Source organism: Chiloscyllium plagiosum, unplaced genomic scaffold (assembly GCF_037043375.1).
Source record: "Chiloscyllium plagiosum isolate Xiang-an unplaced genomic scaffold, Cpla_swu_hap1 HiC_scaffold_25, whole genome shotgun sequence".
In the NCBI taxonomy this organism is placed as follows: domain Eukaryota; kingdom Metazoa; phylum Chordata; class Chondrichthyes; order Orectolobiformes; family Hemiscylliidae; genus Chiloscyllium; species Chiloscyllium plagiosum.
In genome coordinates this window covers 24,160,478-24,179,937 of record NW_028270163.1, presented here as the reverse complement: position 1 = coordinate 24,179,937, position 19,460 = coordinate 24,160,478, and the positions used below count along the sequence as shown (strand labels likewise).

Sequence of the window (19,460 nt, the reverse complement as noted above, 5' to 3'; positions counted from 1 at the left end):
TCTGACTGTACCTCTGACTACAGAATCCCGTATCACAATTGATCTCTTGGAAGCCGACGTACCCCTCGTTGCATTAGAGCCAGTCTCAACACCAGAAACTTGGCTGTTCGTGCTACGTTCCCCTGAGAATCTATCACCCCCTACATTTTCCAAAACAGCATACCTGTTTGAAATGGGTATATCCACAAAAGACTCCTGCACTAGCTGCCTACCTCTCTTACCCTTCCTGGAGTGAACCCATCTATGTGACTGTATCTGAGACTTTCCCCCCTTCCGATATCTGCCATCCATCACATACTGTTGCTGTTGCAAATTCCTCATCGCTTTGATCTGTCTCTCCAACTGATCCACTCGATCTGATAAGATTCGCATCCAACAGCATTTATGGCAGATATAATCCGCAGTAACCCTTAAACTCTCTTTAAACACCCACATCTGACAAGTAGTACATATCACTGCAAAGGCCATTTTTGCTTCTTCCCAATCTACAGACCCAGTAAATAACACCGTCTTATTCCTCTACAAACACTGCCCCAGGTTAAATTAATAGCTATGGCTTATATTTTAAGTTTAATCAAGAGACTTATCTCCAAAAACATATAATCAAGAAAGAATCCACTGTACCCACTACTGCAGCCTCTCTCTCGGACAGACTTAAAACAACAATTAACTTATCCGATTCTGTGTTGTGAACTTCGCCCAACAGTTCCTCCACGATTAGTTGTGAATTTCACTGTTTATTAATTTTCCCAGATGAAACAGGACCAGTTCAGTATCGGAACATACAAGAATGATTCAGAGTTGTTGTAATTCATTGGTTGCTGTAATTGTGGACTTATTCTCATGATGAGATCCCAAGATTCTCCTTTGGAGGAATATTACTCAGTACCAGCACACAGAAACATAGAAAACAGGTGCAGAAGTGGGCCATTTGGCCTTTCAAGCCCACACCATCATTCAATATGACCATGGCTGATCATGCAATCTCAGTATCCCATTCCCGCTTTCTCTCCATAACCCTTAATACCTTGAGCCGCAGGGGCCATATCCAGCTCCCACTTGAATATATCTAGTGAACTGGCTCCAACATTCTCCTGTGATAGACAATTCCACAGTTTCACAACCACCTGAGTGAAGAAATGCTTCCTTACCTCAATCCTGAATGGCCTCCCCTTTATTCTTTGATCTGGACTTGCCCAACATTGGGAAAATTCTTCCCACATCTAGCCTGTCCAATACAATCAGGATTTTATATGTTTCTAAGAGATGCCCCCATCATTCTTCAAAATTCCAGCAAATACAAGCCCAGTCGACCCAATCTTTCCTTACATGTCAGTCCTGCTATCCTGGGAATTGGTCTGGTGAACCTTCACTGGACTGCCTCAATAGCAAGAATGACCTTCCTCAGACTAGGAGACCAAAACTGCACATAATATTCAAGGAGAGGCCTCACCAAGGTCCTGTATAACTGCAGCAAGACATATTTTGCAATGAAGGAGAACACGCCATTAGCTTTCCTCACTACCTGCTGCACCTGCATACCAAACTTCAGCAACTGTTTTACTATGGCACCCAGCTCTCATAGCACCTCCTCTTTTCCTAGACTGCCACCATTCAGATAACAATCTGCCTTCCTGTTTTTATAACCAAAGTGGATAACCTCACATTTATCCACATTATATTGCATTTGCTCACTTAGCCAATCTGTCCAAGTCACTATGCAGCTTCTTAGCATCCTTCTCATAACACACACTGCCACGCAGCTTGGTCTCACCTGCAAATTTGGAGATATGGTATTCAATTCCTTTGTCAAGTCATTAATGCATATTGTGAACAGCTGAGGTCCCAACACTGAACACTGCAGCATCTCACTTGTCACTGCCTGCCATTCTAAAAAGGACCCATTCATTCCAACTCTCTGCTTCCTGTCTGCCAACCAGTTCTCTTTACCTCTGATACCATGAACTTTAATTTTGCTCACTAATCTTGTGTGCAACCTTGTTAAAAAAGCCTTTTGAAAGTTCAGATACACAACATCTACTGATTCACCATTGTCTACTCTACTGGTCAAATCCTCAAAAAAATCTAGAAGATTTGTCAAGCATGATTTCCCTTTAGTGAATCCATGCTGATTTGGACCAATTCTGTCACTGCGTTCCAAACGCTCAGTTATTAAATCCTTAATGATCGACTCTAGCATTTTGCCCACCACCGATGTCAGGCTAAATAGCCTATAATTCCCCATTTTCTCTCTCCCTCTTTTTTTTTAAAGAGTAGAGTTACACTGCTGATCTGAACAGTTCCAACAAAGGAAGGCCACGTTTCCCACTCCTTTCACCAGCTGTTCAACATGAATCAACAGTTGGGAGGTGATGATGGTATTGTCAGTATCTGTGAATGGGTGACACACAAAGATACTTGATACTCAAAGTTTGTGAGAAGATTTGTAGCTCGGGTGCTTGTTGTGGTTCTGTTCGCCGAGCTGGAAATTTGTGTTGCAGACGTTTCGTCCCCTGTCTAGGTGACATCCTCTGCGCTTGGGAGCCTCCTGTGAAGCGCTTCTGTGATATTTCCTCCAGCATTTGTCGTGGTTTGTCACTGCTGCTTCCGGTTGTCAGTTCCAGCTGTCCGTTGCAGTGGTCGGTATATTGGGTCCAGGCCGATGTGCTTATTGACTGAATCTGTGGATGAGTGCCATGCCTCTAGGAATTCCCTGGCTGTTCTCGGTTTGGCTTGTCCTATAATAGTAGTGTTGTCCCAGTCGAACCCATGTTGCTTGTCATCTGCGTGTGTGGCTACTAAGGATAGCTGGTCATGTCGTTTCGTGGCTAGTTGGTGTTCATGGATACAGATTGTTAGCTGTCTTCCTGTTTGTCCTATGTAGCGTTTTGTGCAGTCCTTGCATGGGATTTTATACACTACGTTGGTTTTGCTCATGCTGGGTATCAGGTCCTTTATCCTGGTGAGTTGTTGCATGAGAGTGGTTTGTGTGCTGTTATGAGTTCTAGTGGTCGTAGTCGTCTCACCAGAAGTTGGATAGAGCTCTCAAAGATAGTGGAATCAAGGGTTATGGAGATAAGGCAGGAACAGGATACTGATTGAGGATGATCAGCCATGATCATATTGAATGGTGGTGCAGGCTCGAAGGGCAGAATGGCCTACTCCTGCACCTATTGTCTATTGTCTTAGTAGCCACGCACGCAGATGACAAGCAACATGAGTTCGACTGGGACAACACTACTATTTTAGGACAAGCCAAACAGAGAACAGACAGGGAATTCCTAGAGGCATGGCACTCATCCACAGATTCTATCAACAAACACATCAACCTGGACCCAATATACCGGCCACTGCAGCGGACAGCTGGAACTGACAACCGGAAGCGGCTGAGACAAACCGCTATAAATGCCGGAGGAAAGATCACAGAAGCGCTTCACAGGAGGCTCCCAAGCACTGAGGATGTCACCTAGACAGGGGACGAAACGTCTGCAACACAAATTCCCAGCTCGGCGAACAGAATCACAACATACTTGATACATTGTGATCGCATTACCAGCACTAATGAGCATCTATATGGCAATAAATTCAAACCTTTCTCTCAGAAACTCGACTGTAATGTTCTACTGGGCATAGCTTGCTGCAGCTGGTCCTTGTTATATTATCATTAAAGTTGTTCCTCCATGACTTTATATCCTTGCTAAATTCTGGAGAGTAATAACTCACTTAAACCTGCAAAACAAAACTTCTGGACAAAATTTGTGTACGCACCCCTCTAATTCCTTGTTAACTTGGTCACAGAAGCCAATGATGTACTCCCAATCCTCTTGGCGGTTTGCAGGATTAGTGGCTTTATCTGTAGGGAAGGAAAAGGTACACTCAATCATAGAGTCATAGAGATGTACAGCATGGAAACAGACCCTTCGGTCCAACCCGTCCATGCCGACCAGACATCCCAACCCAATCTTGTCCCACCTGCCAGCACCCGGCCCATATCCTTCCAAACCCTTCCTATTCATATACCTATCCAAATGCCTCTTAAATGTTGCAATTGTACCAGCCTCCACCACATCCTCTGGCAGCTCATTCCATACACGTACTACCCTCTGCATGAAAAAGTTGCCTCTTAGGTCTCTCTTATATCTTTCCCCTCTCACCCTAAAGCTATGCCCTCTAGTTCTGGACTTCCCCCACCCCAGGGAAAAGACTTTGTCTATTTATCCTATCCATGCCCCTCATAATTTTGTAAACCTCTATAAGGTCACCCCTCAGCCTCCAACGCTCCAAGGAAAAAAGCCCCAGTCTGTTCAGCCTCTTCCTGTAGCTCAGATCCTCCAAACCTGGCAACATCCTTGTAAATCTTTTCTGAACCCTTTCAAGTTTCACAACATCTTTCCGATAGGAAGGAGACCAGAAATGTACGCAATATTCCAACAGTGGCCTAACCCATGTCCTGTACAACCGCAACATGACCTCCCAACTCCTGTACTCAATACTCTGACCAAAGGAAAGAATATAGCTTCTTCACTATCCTATCTACCTGCGATTCCACTTTCAAGGAGCTATGAATCTGCACTCCAAGGTCGCTTTGTTCAGCAACACTCCCCAGGACCTTACCATTAAGTGTATAAGTCCTGCTAAGATTTGCTTTCCCAAAATGCAGCACCTTGCATTTATCTGAATTAAACTCCATCTGCCACTTCTCAGCCCATTGGCCCATCTGGTCCAGATCCTGTTGTAATCTGAGGTAACCCTCTTCGCTGTTCACTGCACCTCCAATTTTGGTGTCATCTGCAAACTTACTAACTGTACCTCTTATGCTCGCATCCAAATCACTTATGTAAATGACAAAAGGTAGAGAGCCTAGCACCGATCCTTGTGGCACTCCACTGGTCACAGGCCTCCAGTCTGAAAAACAACCCTCCACCACCACCCTCTGTCTTCTACCTTTGAGACAGTTCTGTATCCAGATGGCTCGTTCTCCCTGTATTCCATGAGATCTAACATTGCTAATCAGTCTCCCATGGGGAACCTTGTCGAATGCCTTACTGAAGTCCAAATAGATCACATCTACTGCTCTGCCCACAATCTTCTTTGTTACTTCTTCAAAAATGTCAATCAAGTTTGTGAGACATGATTTCCCACACACAAAGCCATGTTGACTATCCCTAATCAGTCCTTGCCTTTCCAAATACATGTACATCCTGTCCCTCAGGATTCCCTCCAACAACTTGCCCACCACCAAGGTCAGGCTCACCGGTCTATAGTTCCCTGGCTTGTCCTTACCGCCCTTCTTAAACAGTGGCACCACGTTAGTCAACCTCCAGTCTTCTGGCACCTCACCTGTGACTATCGATGATACAAATACCTCAGCAAGAGACCCATCAATCACTTCTCTAGCTTATATCATAGAGCTCCAGGTTAGCTGAGCTCACCTTTGCAGAGTACTGGTATAGTAGCGGGCCTTAACTATCTAAAACTGGACAACTAATCTGGAAGAATTGCTTATGTGAGAATAAAGAACACCCTTCCAGTTCTGAAGAAAGCTTCAATCTCAGAATCATCGAAGATTGTCAGGTGATTCCCCACAGATGCTACATGAACTGCTAAATGTTTCCAACATTTATTTTTGTACAATATATTTTGCACACTGCTTCAGTATGGAAAAATAATCATCATTCTCACAACATGTTTCAACCTTGTGTGCCAGATCCTGTGTAATTAACAGCCATGTTTTCAACAGTAATATAATGGTGCTTGTCTTGGATAAGAAACCAAAAGAACGAGTACCCAAGCATTAAACTGACATCGGACATCTGCATACCTCATTATTACAGTGACAATTGCAGCCACCTTCAACTAGAAGTGCCAAGGGGATGCTCCCTCTTGACCTTTTCCTGAGGTCCCAACATCCCAGATACCAGGCTTCAGTCAATGATTCACTCCACATGATATCAAGAAATAGCTGAAAGCATAGAACATTGTAAAGGCTACAGACCCTTGCAAGATTTCAACAAAGCACTGAAAAATTGTATCTTGGAATTAGCTGCATCTCCTAGTCAAGTTCTTCCAGTACAGCTGCAACACAGACATCTACTTGGCAATGTGGAACATTTTATCCCCATCAGTCTGCTCTCGATCATCAGCCAATTGATGGAAGTTGTTATCAATATTACTGTCAAGCAACACTTACACAGCAAGAGCATACTCACTAACACTCAGATGCAGTTCCACCTGAGCCACCTCACTCCTGAAATTATAACAGCCTTAATACAAATATGGACAAAAGAACGGAATATTAAAGAGAAGGTTTAAGTGACCTCCCTTGACATCAAGGCTGCATTTGACAGATTATGGTTTCAAGAAGCCCGAGCAAAACTGGAATCAATGGGTATTGGGGGAAAAAAATCTCCATTGGAAGGAGTCATACCTATCTCAAAATAAAGATAGTTTTAGTTGTTATCGACAAATCATCTCTGTCCGAGAATATCACTGCAAGAGTTCCTCATGGTAATGTCCTAGGCACAGTCATGTTCAGCTGATTCATTAGGGATATTCGCTCCATAATAAGTTAGAAGTGGGGATAGTTGCTGATAATTGAACAATATTCAGTACCATTTCTGACTCCTCAGCTACTGAAGCAGTTCACATTCATATATAGCCTGGACAACATCCAAGGCCATGCTGATGAGAGGCAATCATGCCACACATGTGCCAGGCAAAGACTAAGAAGCAAGCATTTAACCATTTCCATTGATTCAACGATATTACCATTGCTGATTCCCCATTATCAAAATCCTGCTGGTTATGATCAATTAGAAACTGCTCTAAATCAAAAATAGAAATGTTCTGACTTAAAGAGGAGGTCTGTAAAACATCTACAAGATATAAATACATACAGATTTATTACAGTATAGAACAATGGATGAGACTGGAGCCTGGAAGAGTGCATCCCTAACAGCACTCAAGAAGCTCAAACATTAGTGGGTTTTGAGAAGATTTCTAGTTCAGGTTGAGGTTCTGGAAGTAGGTTTGCTCACTCAGCTGGAAGGTTTGTTTTCAGACGTTTTGTCACTGTACCAGGTAAAATCATCAGTGAGCCTCCGCTGAAGCACTGGCAGTATGGCCCGCTTTTTACTTATGTGTTTAGGTTTCCTTGGGTTGGTGACATCATTTCCTGTTCTATTTCTCAGGGTTGGTAAATGGGATCCAACTCAATGTGTTTGTTGATAGAGTTCCGGTTGGAATGCCATGCCTCTAGGAATTCTCGTGCACGTCTCGGGTTTGGCTTGTCCGAGGATGGATGTATTGTCCCAGTCGAAGTGGTAAAACTTCCTCATCAAGATATTAGTGAGTGTGGGTCATGTCATCTTTTGTGTGGCTAGTGGATGTTCATGTATCCTGGTGGCTAGTTTTCTGTCTGTTTGTATAATGTAGAGTTTGTTACAGTTCTTGCAAGGAATTTTGTAAATGACATTAGTTTTGCTTGTTGTCTGTATAGGGTCTTTCAAGTTCATTAGCTGCTGTTTTAGTGTGTTGGTGTGTTTGTGGGCTACCATAATGCCAAGAGGTCAGAGTCTTCTGGCAGTCATTTCCGAGATGTCTTTGACCTAGGGGAGAGTGGCTAGGGTTTCTGAATGCATTTTGTCTGCTTGTTTGGGTTTATTGCTGAAAAATTGGTGGACTGTGTTCATTGGGTACCTGTTCTTTATGAATACACAGTGTTGGTGTTTTCCTCTGCTCTTCGTAGTTCCTCTGTGCTGCAATGTGTGGTGGCTCGTTGAATGACTAGATGTCGCAATAGAGCAAACAGCCAATGGGGAACTTCAAACCAGCTTCAACAGGAAAACAACACATACCAACCAAATACTGAACTACAGAAGCAATCACCCCAACATCCACAAACGAAGCTACATTAGAACATTATTTCAACGAGTCACCACACACTGCAGCACAGAGGAACTACGAAGAGCAGAGGAAAATCACCTATACAGTGCATTAAAAAAGAACGGGTACCCAATGAACACAGTCCACCGATTTCTCAGCAACAAACCCAAACAAGCAGACAAAATGCATCCAGAAAACCCTAGCCACTCTCCCCTAGGTCAAAGACATCTTGGAAATGACTGCCAGACGACTCAGACCTCTTGGCATCATGGTAGCCTACACACCCACCAACACACAATAACAGCAGCTAATGAACTTGAAAGACTCCATACAGACAACAAGCAAAACTATTGTCATTTACAAAATACCTTGCAAGTACTGAAACAAACATAAAATTGGACAAACAGACAGAAAACTTGTCACCAGGATACATGAACATCAACTAGCCACAAAAAACATGACTCACTTGCACTAGTATCTTTACATACAGATGAGGAAGGATACCACTTCGACTAGGACAACATATCCATCCTCGGACAAGCCAAACAGAGACACGCATGAGAATTCCTAGAAGCAATGCATTCCAACCGGAACTCTATCAACAAACACATTGACTTGGATCCCATTTACCACCCCCTGAGGAACAGAACAGGAAATGACGCCACCAACTCAAAGAAACCTAAACACATAATAAAAAGCAAGCCATACCACCAGTGCTTCACCGGAGGCTCACTGATAATATTACCTGGTATGGTGACAAAATATCTGAAAACAAACCTTCCAGCTGAGTGAGCAAACTTACATCCAGAAGCTCAAACATCACCCAAGATAATGTTTGATTGGATTCCCATCCACAACCTTAAACATTCACTCCGTCACCATCAATACAGTAGCAGCAGTGTGAACCTTCTACAAGATGCATTGCAAAAACTCACAAAGGCTCCTCTGACAGTGCCTTCCAAACCTGTGACCTCTACTACCTAGAAAGACAAATGCAGGAGATACATGAAAATACCATGATGTCTGCCTCAGTATTACAATGATATATTTTTCAAGCAGCTTGGAATTACATTACTGTTCCTTCATGGTCTACAGTACAAGGATTGCAACAGATCAAGAATGACAGATCAATGCCATGTTCTCAAGAGAAATTAGGGGCAGGCAACAAGCTCTGCCCCCACATCCCAGGGAGGGTAAAAAATTGCTAACCCAGGTTATTGCCTCAGCAGTACACAGTGACTATCCTATTTCCACCACCAATGTATGACAGCATTATATAGTGATAGCCCAATCTCCACGAGTACTGTACCCCAGACCCAGAAACAGACTTGTCATCAACACTATCATACCATAGTACTTACTAATACTATGCAGCTGTTACACTGTAATAGGTTTGTATCGAGCAGTTTTGTACCCTACCCAACAGCCCTGGACTTGAGCAATAAATAGTAACAGAGCTGCCCCCAGCCGTAGTGTGCCTGTATAATACAGTGACTGTCCTATTCCCATCCATACTGTAGCCCAGTACAATGTGGGGACTCTCTTGTCCCACCAGAAGTGTACCAAAGTGATGTACAAAGACAGATCTATACCCGGCAGTGGTACCCTGATGTTCTATGGTGACTGCCCTGTCCCCATCAGTACCGTTCCCCAGTGACAACCTCTGAAACGGCCTCAATACTCACTGAGCCACGACTCCAGACTCTCTCCCTCCGCCATATTGTCCCAGCTCTTTGAAAGTCTCGCGGAATCTGGGAAATCTCGCGCGGGTTCAACTGAGGCAAGGGGCGGGACTTGTGTCGGGGGGGGGTGAGAGGTCACGGGGTGGTGAGAGGTCACGGGGTGGTGAGGAATGTGGCTCGGGGTAGTTCATGGAGGAGGCTGGAGGGTGTGTACCTGAGAAAGTCAATACAGCCTGAATTTTACATGGTTAGCATGGATCGTCTTGATTTTAGTCTCCGTGTGCCTCAGGTCCCCAAACTCTTTTGATGAGAGGCCCCTTTCAACTGTCCTAGTCATTCCCAGCAATCACCCACCTCATATGACAACATAATACAGAGTGGAAAAGAGCTACTTTTAATGGGTGTCTTAATAAGGTTTCCAGAAAATATATATTTACTTGCAGATATCAATGTGATGTTTATATGTGCATCTTGTGGCAGAGCTTCTCCACCCTGGACAAGAACCCAGCAAAGCAGGAGATTGAAGTGGCAAATGGCCCTGCAGAACATTAAAATGGTATATTCACTTTGTGAGGGTAAAATCCGATTCCAGTCTTTACCAGGATAGTTTTATGCATAGTGGCAAAAAATACTGGTGTATATCATTGCACTTCACTCAACTTCTGTTTGCAAGTCTTACTTTATATGTACTCAAGTAACTATTCTAATAAGACCAGTCATTGTCTTAATGAATGGTTAGCAGGCCGTAAGGGTCAAATCTGAAAATGTGTTGCTGGAAAAGCGCAGCAGGTCAGGCAGCATCCAGGGAACAGGAGAATTGACGTTTCGGGCATAAGCCCTTCTTCAGGATGGGCTTCCTGAAGAAGGGCTTCTTCCTGAAGAAGGGCGTATGCCCGAAACGTCGATTCTCCTGTTCCCTGGATGCTGCCTGACCTGCTGCGCTTTTCCAGCAACACATTTTCAGCTCTGATCTCCAGCATCTGCAGTCCTCACTTTCTCCCCTAAGGGTCAAATGACCTATACCTGTTGTTACTTCTTGGGATCTTATGAACAGGAGGACAGAGTAAGCAGGGATGGAGGGAGAGCACAAGGCATTGGAGAACAGAGAATGGAAATCCAGAAGGGGAAGCAGGGGCTTGTAAATTACAGAAGGAACATTAGGTTTGAGATGTATAGGGAGCATGCGGAAAGATCTAGGGATTTGAGGGGATGTGCAATATCATGGGAGTGTAGGGATGTTGCGGGAATGCAGTGAAGATGGGAAGTATATGCAGAAAATGTATGGGATAAGGTGGGAAGGATAAAGGTTCAGAGATATGGGGCAGATACAATAGAGTATGGGGGCAGTAGAGATGTAAGGGGTTGGGGGGATGCAGGGGTATAGTTTGCTTGTAGAGACATGGAAAATATGGAGGGTGTACTGGCAGTATGTAGGACCTTGGAGGTTGTGCTGGGGAATGGATCATTTAACTCTCACAGTACCAGCCGAGCCAGACACCCATATTGCACACTGGCTTCCTGCAAGTTCTCTGTAGATCACAGTCCCTGGACCTCAGTTTGGGAACAAGATGGACAGTCAAATTTCACTCATTCTACTACAAGGTGCCAATGTGAGAGAGAGGTAAATTTGATCACAGAGTCATAGAGATGTACAGCATGGAAACAGACCCTTCGGTCCAACCTGTCCATGCTGACCACATGTACTCTGTCAGACATTAGAGTGTCCAGAAAAAAAGGGGGGTCACTTCTTCCCTATGGTCATTTCAATATTGCCTGTTGTTTGAAGGACAAGATCATTTTATCACATCTGAAAGGAGAAAATGAAATGTAATTGAATTTTAATAAAGGGAAGGATCAACAATGGTATTTCTATTTATTGAGATGGGTCAATTCTGGTTTAATTTTAAATAAGGGAATATGGCTAAAGATGACCTTTTATTCACATCACTGGACTTTAAAATAAGAAATTAATGTCTTTATTGGAATTTGATTTGTACTTGAAAATGTAGGAATGGCAAAGCTATAGAAAAAGAGTAGGGGAGTGGGAGGGCTAGCAAACACTATAACCCTTGTACCTTTCTTGTGTGCTGGAAGATTCAATGATTAAAGGTCTGGCCTATTAGATATAACACTGCTAATGTAGTTTACACATGTTTAGAGACTGGATTGACAGTTAAAGCATCGGGATTTGGTTAGGTAGCAGTTGCGTTTGGGGTGTGGGGACACAGTTTTACTGGAGCAAGCACTAGATGTGAGTGAGCCCTGTTGAGGGTGGCAGGGTCAGTGGGCTGGCTGATCTTTCTGCCATGTTGGGTCTGAAGTTCAATTTGGGCTTGGGCACTAGGACCTTTAACTGGCTCAGGATTCAGCAAGGATGAACCCCTACTTAAGAGGGTGTTGGAGGGGGAGTGCTGGAAATTTAGAAATAAATAATTGCACAGTGACCAGGATTGGAGTTAAAGATGAGATAAACAATGAGAACAAAAGAAAATGAATCAAACTTTAAATAAAACACATTCCAAAAATAATTTTTACCCAATTTGCAAAACTGAAAATAGTTACTGGGCAGAGGTGCATAGTTAGTTACAGGTCCAGCCATGGTGGGAAATCTATTATGGTGCAACCATGTAACCCATAGAAACATGCATTACGCCTGCTCCCTCTCCACCCTTAGTCTTCATCTTCTCTCTGGACCACCTTTCCACTCAGTGGAGGCAGGGGCAACCCAATGGAGTTAGAGTGAAGCATTGCTAGTGGAGGCGAGTTTCCATTTTCGGGGGGGGGGGGGGGGAATGTTGGTGGAGATGGTGCTGGTTCTCAGCAGAGGCAGAGGTTTCTCTGAAGGTGGAGTCTTCCAGTACAGACAGTGTATTGCCAGTGGAGATGATGGTTCCCAGTGGATCTGGGGTGGAACCCCACATAATAGATTTTACAGTTACTTCACAGACTCAACTTCTGCGGTTAGGTGAATCTGTATTCCATGTGTGCCAGGAAATGGAATGGTTTCATCTCAGCAGGGTGTCTTCATGATACTCAGTCTATGTTATTGAACAAGTATATGTTCAATGATTCTCATTCTAAATCTGATTTTCTTTTAACATTCTTGAAGTTAATTTTTCAATCTTTAGTTTGTGCATTTTAGTGCTTTATCTTTTTAGTATCGCAAGCATTTTGGTCCCTTTATTTAAGGGCAAATATAATTTCATTGGAGGCAGTTCAGAAAAAGTTCATTAAGATAATCCCTGATATGGAGGGATTGTCTTATGGACAAAAGCTGAACAGATTTTGACTCTACTTAATGGAGTTTAAAAAAATAAGAATGATCTCATTGAAACATATAGGGTTCTTAAGAATCTTGGCAGGGTAAATGCTGAGACGATGATGTCATTGATGGGAGACTCTCAGACCAGAGGGCATAGTCTCAGAATGAAGGGGCAGCATTTTAAGACTGGGATGAGGAGAAATTACTTTTCTCAGAGGGTTGTGGGTCTTTGGAACTCCTTGACAGAGAGCCATGGGTGTGGGGTCCTTGTGTGTGTTTAAGGCTGAGATAGACAGATTAATGATCAGTATGGGAATCAAGGGTTAAGGGGACAATGCAGGAAAGTGGGTGTGAGGAGCATTGAATCAGCCACAATCCTATTGAATGGCAGAGCAAACCTGAGGGGCCAAATGACCTATTCCTATTCCTATTTCTTATGATCTTACTAACCACACAGAAACCAGTTCTTAGTGTTTTTTCTCTGAATTGACCAAGAAGATTCTAGGCTAGCTTGATTGTTCCAACCGCACAAACTAACTAATTTTCTCAAGTTTTATTCTGCAAGTCAATCCTCACTAGAATATTTTATGTTAGGATTGGCAATTTAAAAAAATAATTGCATGGATTCTTTCTGAAGATCCTAATTATGCTTGGGTTGTCATGAGGCTTGTGGCTGCAGATTCGATTTTGCAGTTTGGAGAGATTGCTATCCTTGTAATATATAATATATCCTTGTTTCACCCAAACAATGAATGCTGTCTGGCTCTAGGAGGTTCTTCGAACATATGTGTTTACACAACTGTATATAATACTCTTCTCCGTAATACATAACATACTAGACAGACTCACACATATATTTCCTTTAGAAACTTATATGCTGATGTTCTTGCTATGGAGAAAGTGAGGACTGCAGATGCTGGAGTACCAGGGTTGAAAAATGTGGTGCTGGAAAAACGCAGCAGGCCAGGCAGCATCTGAGGAGCAAAAGAATCGACGTTTTGGGCATAAGCCCTTCTTCAGGAATGAGGCTGGTGTGCCAAACGGGCTGAGATAAAAGGTAGGGGAGAAGGAATTTGGGGGAGGGGCTCTGGGAATACGATAGGTGGAAGGAGGTGAGGGTGAGGGTGAGGGTGATAGGCTGGAGAGGGGTGGGGGCGGAGAGGTCGGGAAGAAGATTGCAGGTCACGAGGGCAGTGCTGAATCAGAGGGTTGGGACTGAGATAAGGTGGGCGGAGGAGAAATGAGGAAGCTGGAGAAATCTACATTCATCCCGTGTGGTTGGAGGGTTCCTAGGCGGAAGATGAGGCGCTCCCTCCAGGCGTCGTGTGGCCAGGGTCTGGCGATGAAGGAGGCCAAGGACCTGCATGTCATTGGCGGAGTGAGAGGGGGAGTTAAAGTGTTCAGCCACGGGGCGGTTGGGTTGGTTGATGCGGGTGTCCCAGAGGTGTTCCCTGAAATGTTCCACAAGTAGGCTACCTGTCTCCCCAATGTAGAGGAGACCACATTGGGTGCAGTGGATACAGTAAATGATGTGTGTGGAGGTGCAGGTGAATTTGTGACAGATATACAAGGATCCATTGGGGCATTGGAGGGAGGTGAGGGGGGAGGTGTGGGCGCAAGTTTTGCATTTCTTGTGGTTGCAGGGGAAGGTGCCGGGAGTGGAGGTTGGGTTGGAGGGGGTGTGGACCTGATGAGGGAGTCGCGGAGGGAGTAGTCTCTCCTGAATGCTGATAGGGGTGGAGAGGGAAATATATCCCTGATGGTGGGGTCTGTCTGGAGGTGGCGGAAATGACGGAGGATGATACGATGTATCTGGAGGTTGGTGGGGTAGTAGGTGAGGACCAGTGGGGTTCTGTCCTGGTGGCGATTGGAGGGGCGGGGTTCAAGGGCGGAGGTGCGGGAAGTGGAGGAGATGCGGTGGAGAGCGTCGTCGACCACGTTGGAGGGGAAATTGCGGTCTTTGAAGAAGGAGGCCATTTGAGTTGTTCGGTATTGGAATTGGTCCTCCTGGGAGCAGATGCGGCAGAGGCGGAGGAATTGGGAATATGGGATGGCATTTTTACAGGGGGCAGGGTGGGAGGAGGTGTAATCTAGGTAGCTGTGGGAGTCGGTCGGTTTGTAGTAAATGCCTGTGTTGAGTCGGTTGCCCGAGATAGAAATGGAAAGGTCTTGGAAGGGGAGGGAGGAGTCTGAGATGGTCCAGGTAAATTTGAGGTCGGGGTGGAAGATGTTAGTAAAGTGGATGAACTGTTCAACCTCCTCGTGGGAGCACGAGGTAGCGCCAATACAATCATCAATGTAGCGGAGGAAAAGGTGGGGGGTGGTGCCAGTGTAGCCGCGGAAGATGGACTGTTCCACATATCCAACGAAGAGGCAGGCATAGCTGGGGCCCATGCGGGTGCCCATGGCTACTCCTTTGGTTTGGAGGAAGTGGGAGGATTGGAAGGAGAAGTTGTTAAGAGTGAGGACCAGTTCAGTCAGTCGAAGGAGGGTGTCAGTGGAAGGGTACTGGTTGGGTCGGCGGGAGAGGAAGAAGCGGAGGGCTTGCCGCTATGTCATGTTTACATCATCATTACATTTTCCTATCCACTCTCATTATGCTAGTTGGTAAGGGCTGTTGTATAAAGCAGCAGTGTCCCTACTTCTGAGTCTCAAATCCTATCTACTCTAGACGTTTGGCATAACAAATCTGAATAGATTGATTAAAAAATATCAAAACTTTAGTGGCAGTACTGCAGTATGAGTTGAATTTTGTTGGTAGGAGGTAAAAAGAAAACTGAGCAAAGTCCTCCCAAGGATTCATCAAAAAGCTCTAAAATAATGGCTCAATTGTTGATTTTGTCAGCTCCATTAAACGTCCTGATGGTAAACTATAGACATTCCAAACAAAATTACCAAAATGAGGCTATTGATTCAATTTTACATTTAATAAGCAATTATTAATTAGTGGAAAGCCAAAATCCCAAAGTCTATCTGGAGCAATAACAGTGCATAACAGATGGAAGAGTTATTCAAGTATCAAGGCTAACTTCAAATTGATAAACAACACAGGAAATCTAAAAGGTATGTTTGCAAGGATCATCTCAATTCAATAAACAAATGTCAGCTATTGACCTGGTATATTTGTGTTAGGTAAAGGAGAAGAGTTTACAAAGTAAATTGAGGAAATAAGGAATATGTGACAAAATAATATACTGTATAATTTGTGAGACAGGGACACCTGATGGACCAGCTTTAAAAAAGGGGACAACAACAATGCCGCCAAGAAATTTCACACTCATTGTTGAGTATCCTCAAACGAGATCGGAGCAGAGGATAGAATTGGGTCTGATCCATGTCTTTGTTACATCTAAACCAACTATTTTATCTCTGTTCTAGTTGATCACACCCTTACATCATGCATAAATTTGAGAGCATCTAAAACGCTGCTGCCCATGTCTTACTTTGCACCAAGTTGCATTCATTGATCACTCTTGTGCTTTTGACTTACATTATCCCTGAGATCAACACCTCAAATTTAAAATTGTCTATCTTTTTTGCAAATCCCTCAAGCCCTACAACCCTCTCGCATCTTACACTCCCAAATCAGCTGTTGAGCATATCTCCAATTTTTATTGTTCCAACATTGGGGTTGACTAAGCCCAAAGCTTTGGAATCCCCTCCCCCTCACTCCCCTTTCTCACTTCCCCACTCCCACCTCCCTCTCTCACTCCCCCACCCCCTCAGTCCACCACCCCCTCACACTCTCACCCATCCCCTCTCTCAATCTTTCACCTCCAATCTCCCGTTCTCCCCCACTCCTCTGACCCCCCCTCTCTCACTTCTCTATAACCCCATCTCCCCAACATGCTCCCTCACTCCCACAACCCCTCTCTCTCCCCACCCCCTCTCTCTCACTCTGTCATCTCTCACCTCCAACCCCTCTCCCTCCCTGATCCCTCCTCCTCCCCCACCCCCTCTCCTTCACCCCCACCTCTCTTCTTCACCCCTACCTCTCTCCTCACGTCTTCCCCAGCCCCTTTCTCCCCTATTCTGTCTCCCACCTCCTCACACCCCAACCCCTCCTCTCTCACTCCCTCAGCTCCCTCACCCCAAACCCACTCTCTACCCTAGCCTGCTCTCCCCATCTCCCACCTCCCACTCTCACTCCTCATTTCTTTCACTCAAGACTTTTGTGTATTTCCTTCTCTGCACCCTCACACTGACAATGTTTCCTTCAGTTATCTGTAGCCTCATGTTCTGAAATGCTGTTCTTCTACCATCTCTTTCTTTAACAACAGCAAAATCTTATTTTATATAATGGCTTTTAATGTAATTTACCCTCAAAATATGCTTAATAATGTATGATCTTGAGCCACACCAGGAAACTAAGGCCGGGTTAACCAAAAAAACTTGGTCAAAGAGATATATGGAAGAAAATGCATGAAGAGAACTGGGGAGGAATAGGGAGAGTATTTCAAAATTTAGGACATAGGTTACTGAAAGCACACTACACCTGGTGGAATGATTATAATGAGAATGGTTAAGTGATCCATTGAGATTATCCTTAAAATTAGATTTGATCACCCTTACTTATTTCACCTAACTTTGTCCCTCAAATATGTTTCTGTGAAGATCCATGGGACTTCTCACACAGTTGAATGGACTTTATAAATGCAAATTATTGACAAGATTGAAGTGGTTATTTAGAATGTGCAGGCTACACATGATGTAAATTAACACTACATGGGAAATGTTGTTGACATTGGATCAGATCGGATGTGGTGAAGTATTCATTTGGTAAGATGCAAATCATTCACATGACATCTTTCAATTCTTGGTAGAGGGGAGGAGGCAGTGGAAGGCACCAGAGTAGGACTCTACATTAAAATCCAGGCTTCCACTTTTCCTTCCTATACTCATGACAGCTCTGACCAACTTTAGCAGCTCATTCACTCAACTGAGATCAGTTTGCACAAATTAAGTACTTAGGTGGGGTTTTCCCAATTTGTACAGCTTAACCGTGCATGCAAAAATTACACCAAGAAATAATGGGCATTGCTGACATTGTGTTTGCTGTGATGTTGTGCATATGACGGAAAGTCAAAACCAAATGCAAATAGAAGACAAGGTGAGGTTACAGAACAGGAATCAATTGGTAGGTGTGACCCTATTTTAAAATCATACTTTTAGACCTATATATTCAAAATGAAAATTCATATTTACAGTTAAACACATCCAGATTTAGAATTATTATTGTGAATCGATCACAGTGTAATTTTGAGTTGATAAGCTGTAATTAGCAGATTGGCACAGACAATGGTTCTCGGTTTCAAACCGTTAGAACCAATATCAAAAATTTGGATTGAACATATGGCAGTTCAATTTGTTAATGATGCTGGAGAAGCAAAATCCCCTACTGAGGACAAAGACTCAGGAGGCAGGTAGAATTCAGGCACGTGGCAGTCATTATTCAAGAAGTCACCAGATTATGCATGGAGAGGGCCAAAGACAAATATTCTCCCCAAATCTGGCCTCAACTTGAGGACTTAGTTATCCTCTTAATCTTTGGCTCAGATTGGAAAAGAGGTCAATGACACTGGCTCTTACAGTGAAATCTGATATTTTTATACATTTTGTGTTATAGTAATCAAATACAATGTGGTTACTGTGCCCTTCCCCTTATTCTATACATCCAACCTTATGAAACACCTGACCAATGGTGAATACTCCTATTGACAGCCCTGGGTTCCCATGAACTCATGGTGTTTAGCAGGCATTGTAACCGCTAGGCCTTGGGATCTTTCTATGTGTCCTATTAATTTTTATTGCAAAGTTACTGTTTGACATGTCCCAAACTTGCATATCTCTAAGGACTGCTTGAATTTTGTTGTTCAATGTATTCATTTGCTATCAAATTCTGTTAATCCTCATATTTTCCCGCTGTCCTAATTATATATAAAACATACAAAAGACAGTTGGTTCTAACTAATTACTATAAGATCGTAATACTAATTTCTATTATAAAGTTAGTTATATGTAAAGTTTTATAGCTACCTCTATTGTTAGCACTCTTTAGCTAATGAGTTGCAAGCAATATTTTTGTTACAACAAGATATACCAGTCATCCCTTTAGTGATAAAGAAAAGGTTTCCCGAGACTGATTAACTCTTAAATCTATATTTGAATCTTTTCCCATATTACTTTTTAGTAATCAATGTATTTCGTTATATACGTGTAACTATAATTACATTGGAATCTGTGATTATCTGAAGAATCTTTAACTAGAACCTATTAATATTGTTAACAACTTCAAAGAAATAACTAATTAAAGCAAACTATCTTTTCACAGCTGCATAATGAGCTAGGCTGACTGTCTTCTGGAGTGATTTACACCACTTGCCGAACTGACTCTGTTCTGCTCTTGGACATTTTCTTTTCAAATTGTCTCTCATAAACCTTCTTGCAGCTTTTGTTTGTGCAATACTCCCTTTGTCTTCAGAATATCCCTGTCTCAAAGGGATCTTGTCTGATTTAAATGCTGAAGCAGGCTTTCAATTCTATTTATCCACTTTGTCAGCCATTTTGTGTCTAAATGTTATGGGCAACCCTTTCAGATACGTAGGAAAGTAACATTTTGGGGGAGGGGGGGA

General features: G+C 43.5%; 1 protein-coding gene across 1 annotated transcript in view; it reads right to left on the bottom strand.

Moving 5' to 3' along the window:
• The window catches only part of gga3b (golgi associated, gamma adaptin ear containing, ARF binding protein 3b), a 38,285-nt gene extending 28,682 nt beyond the window's left edge, over positions 1-9,603 (bottom strand). Inside the window, exons 1-2 of the mRNA XM_088000511.1 lie at positions 9,570-9,603; positions 3,769-3,853 (exon numbers count right to left, since the gene is read on the bottom strand). Coding sequence (XP_087856637.1) covers positions 3,769-3,853; positions 9,570-9,603 — 119 coding nt within the window. The remainder of the gene's footprint in view (positions 1-3,768; positions 3,854-9,569) is intronic.
• Between the last annotated feature and the right edge of the window lie 9,857 nt (positions 9,604-19,460).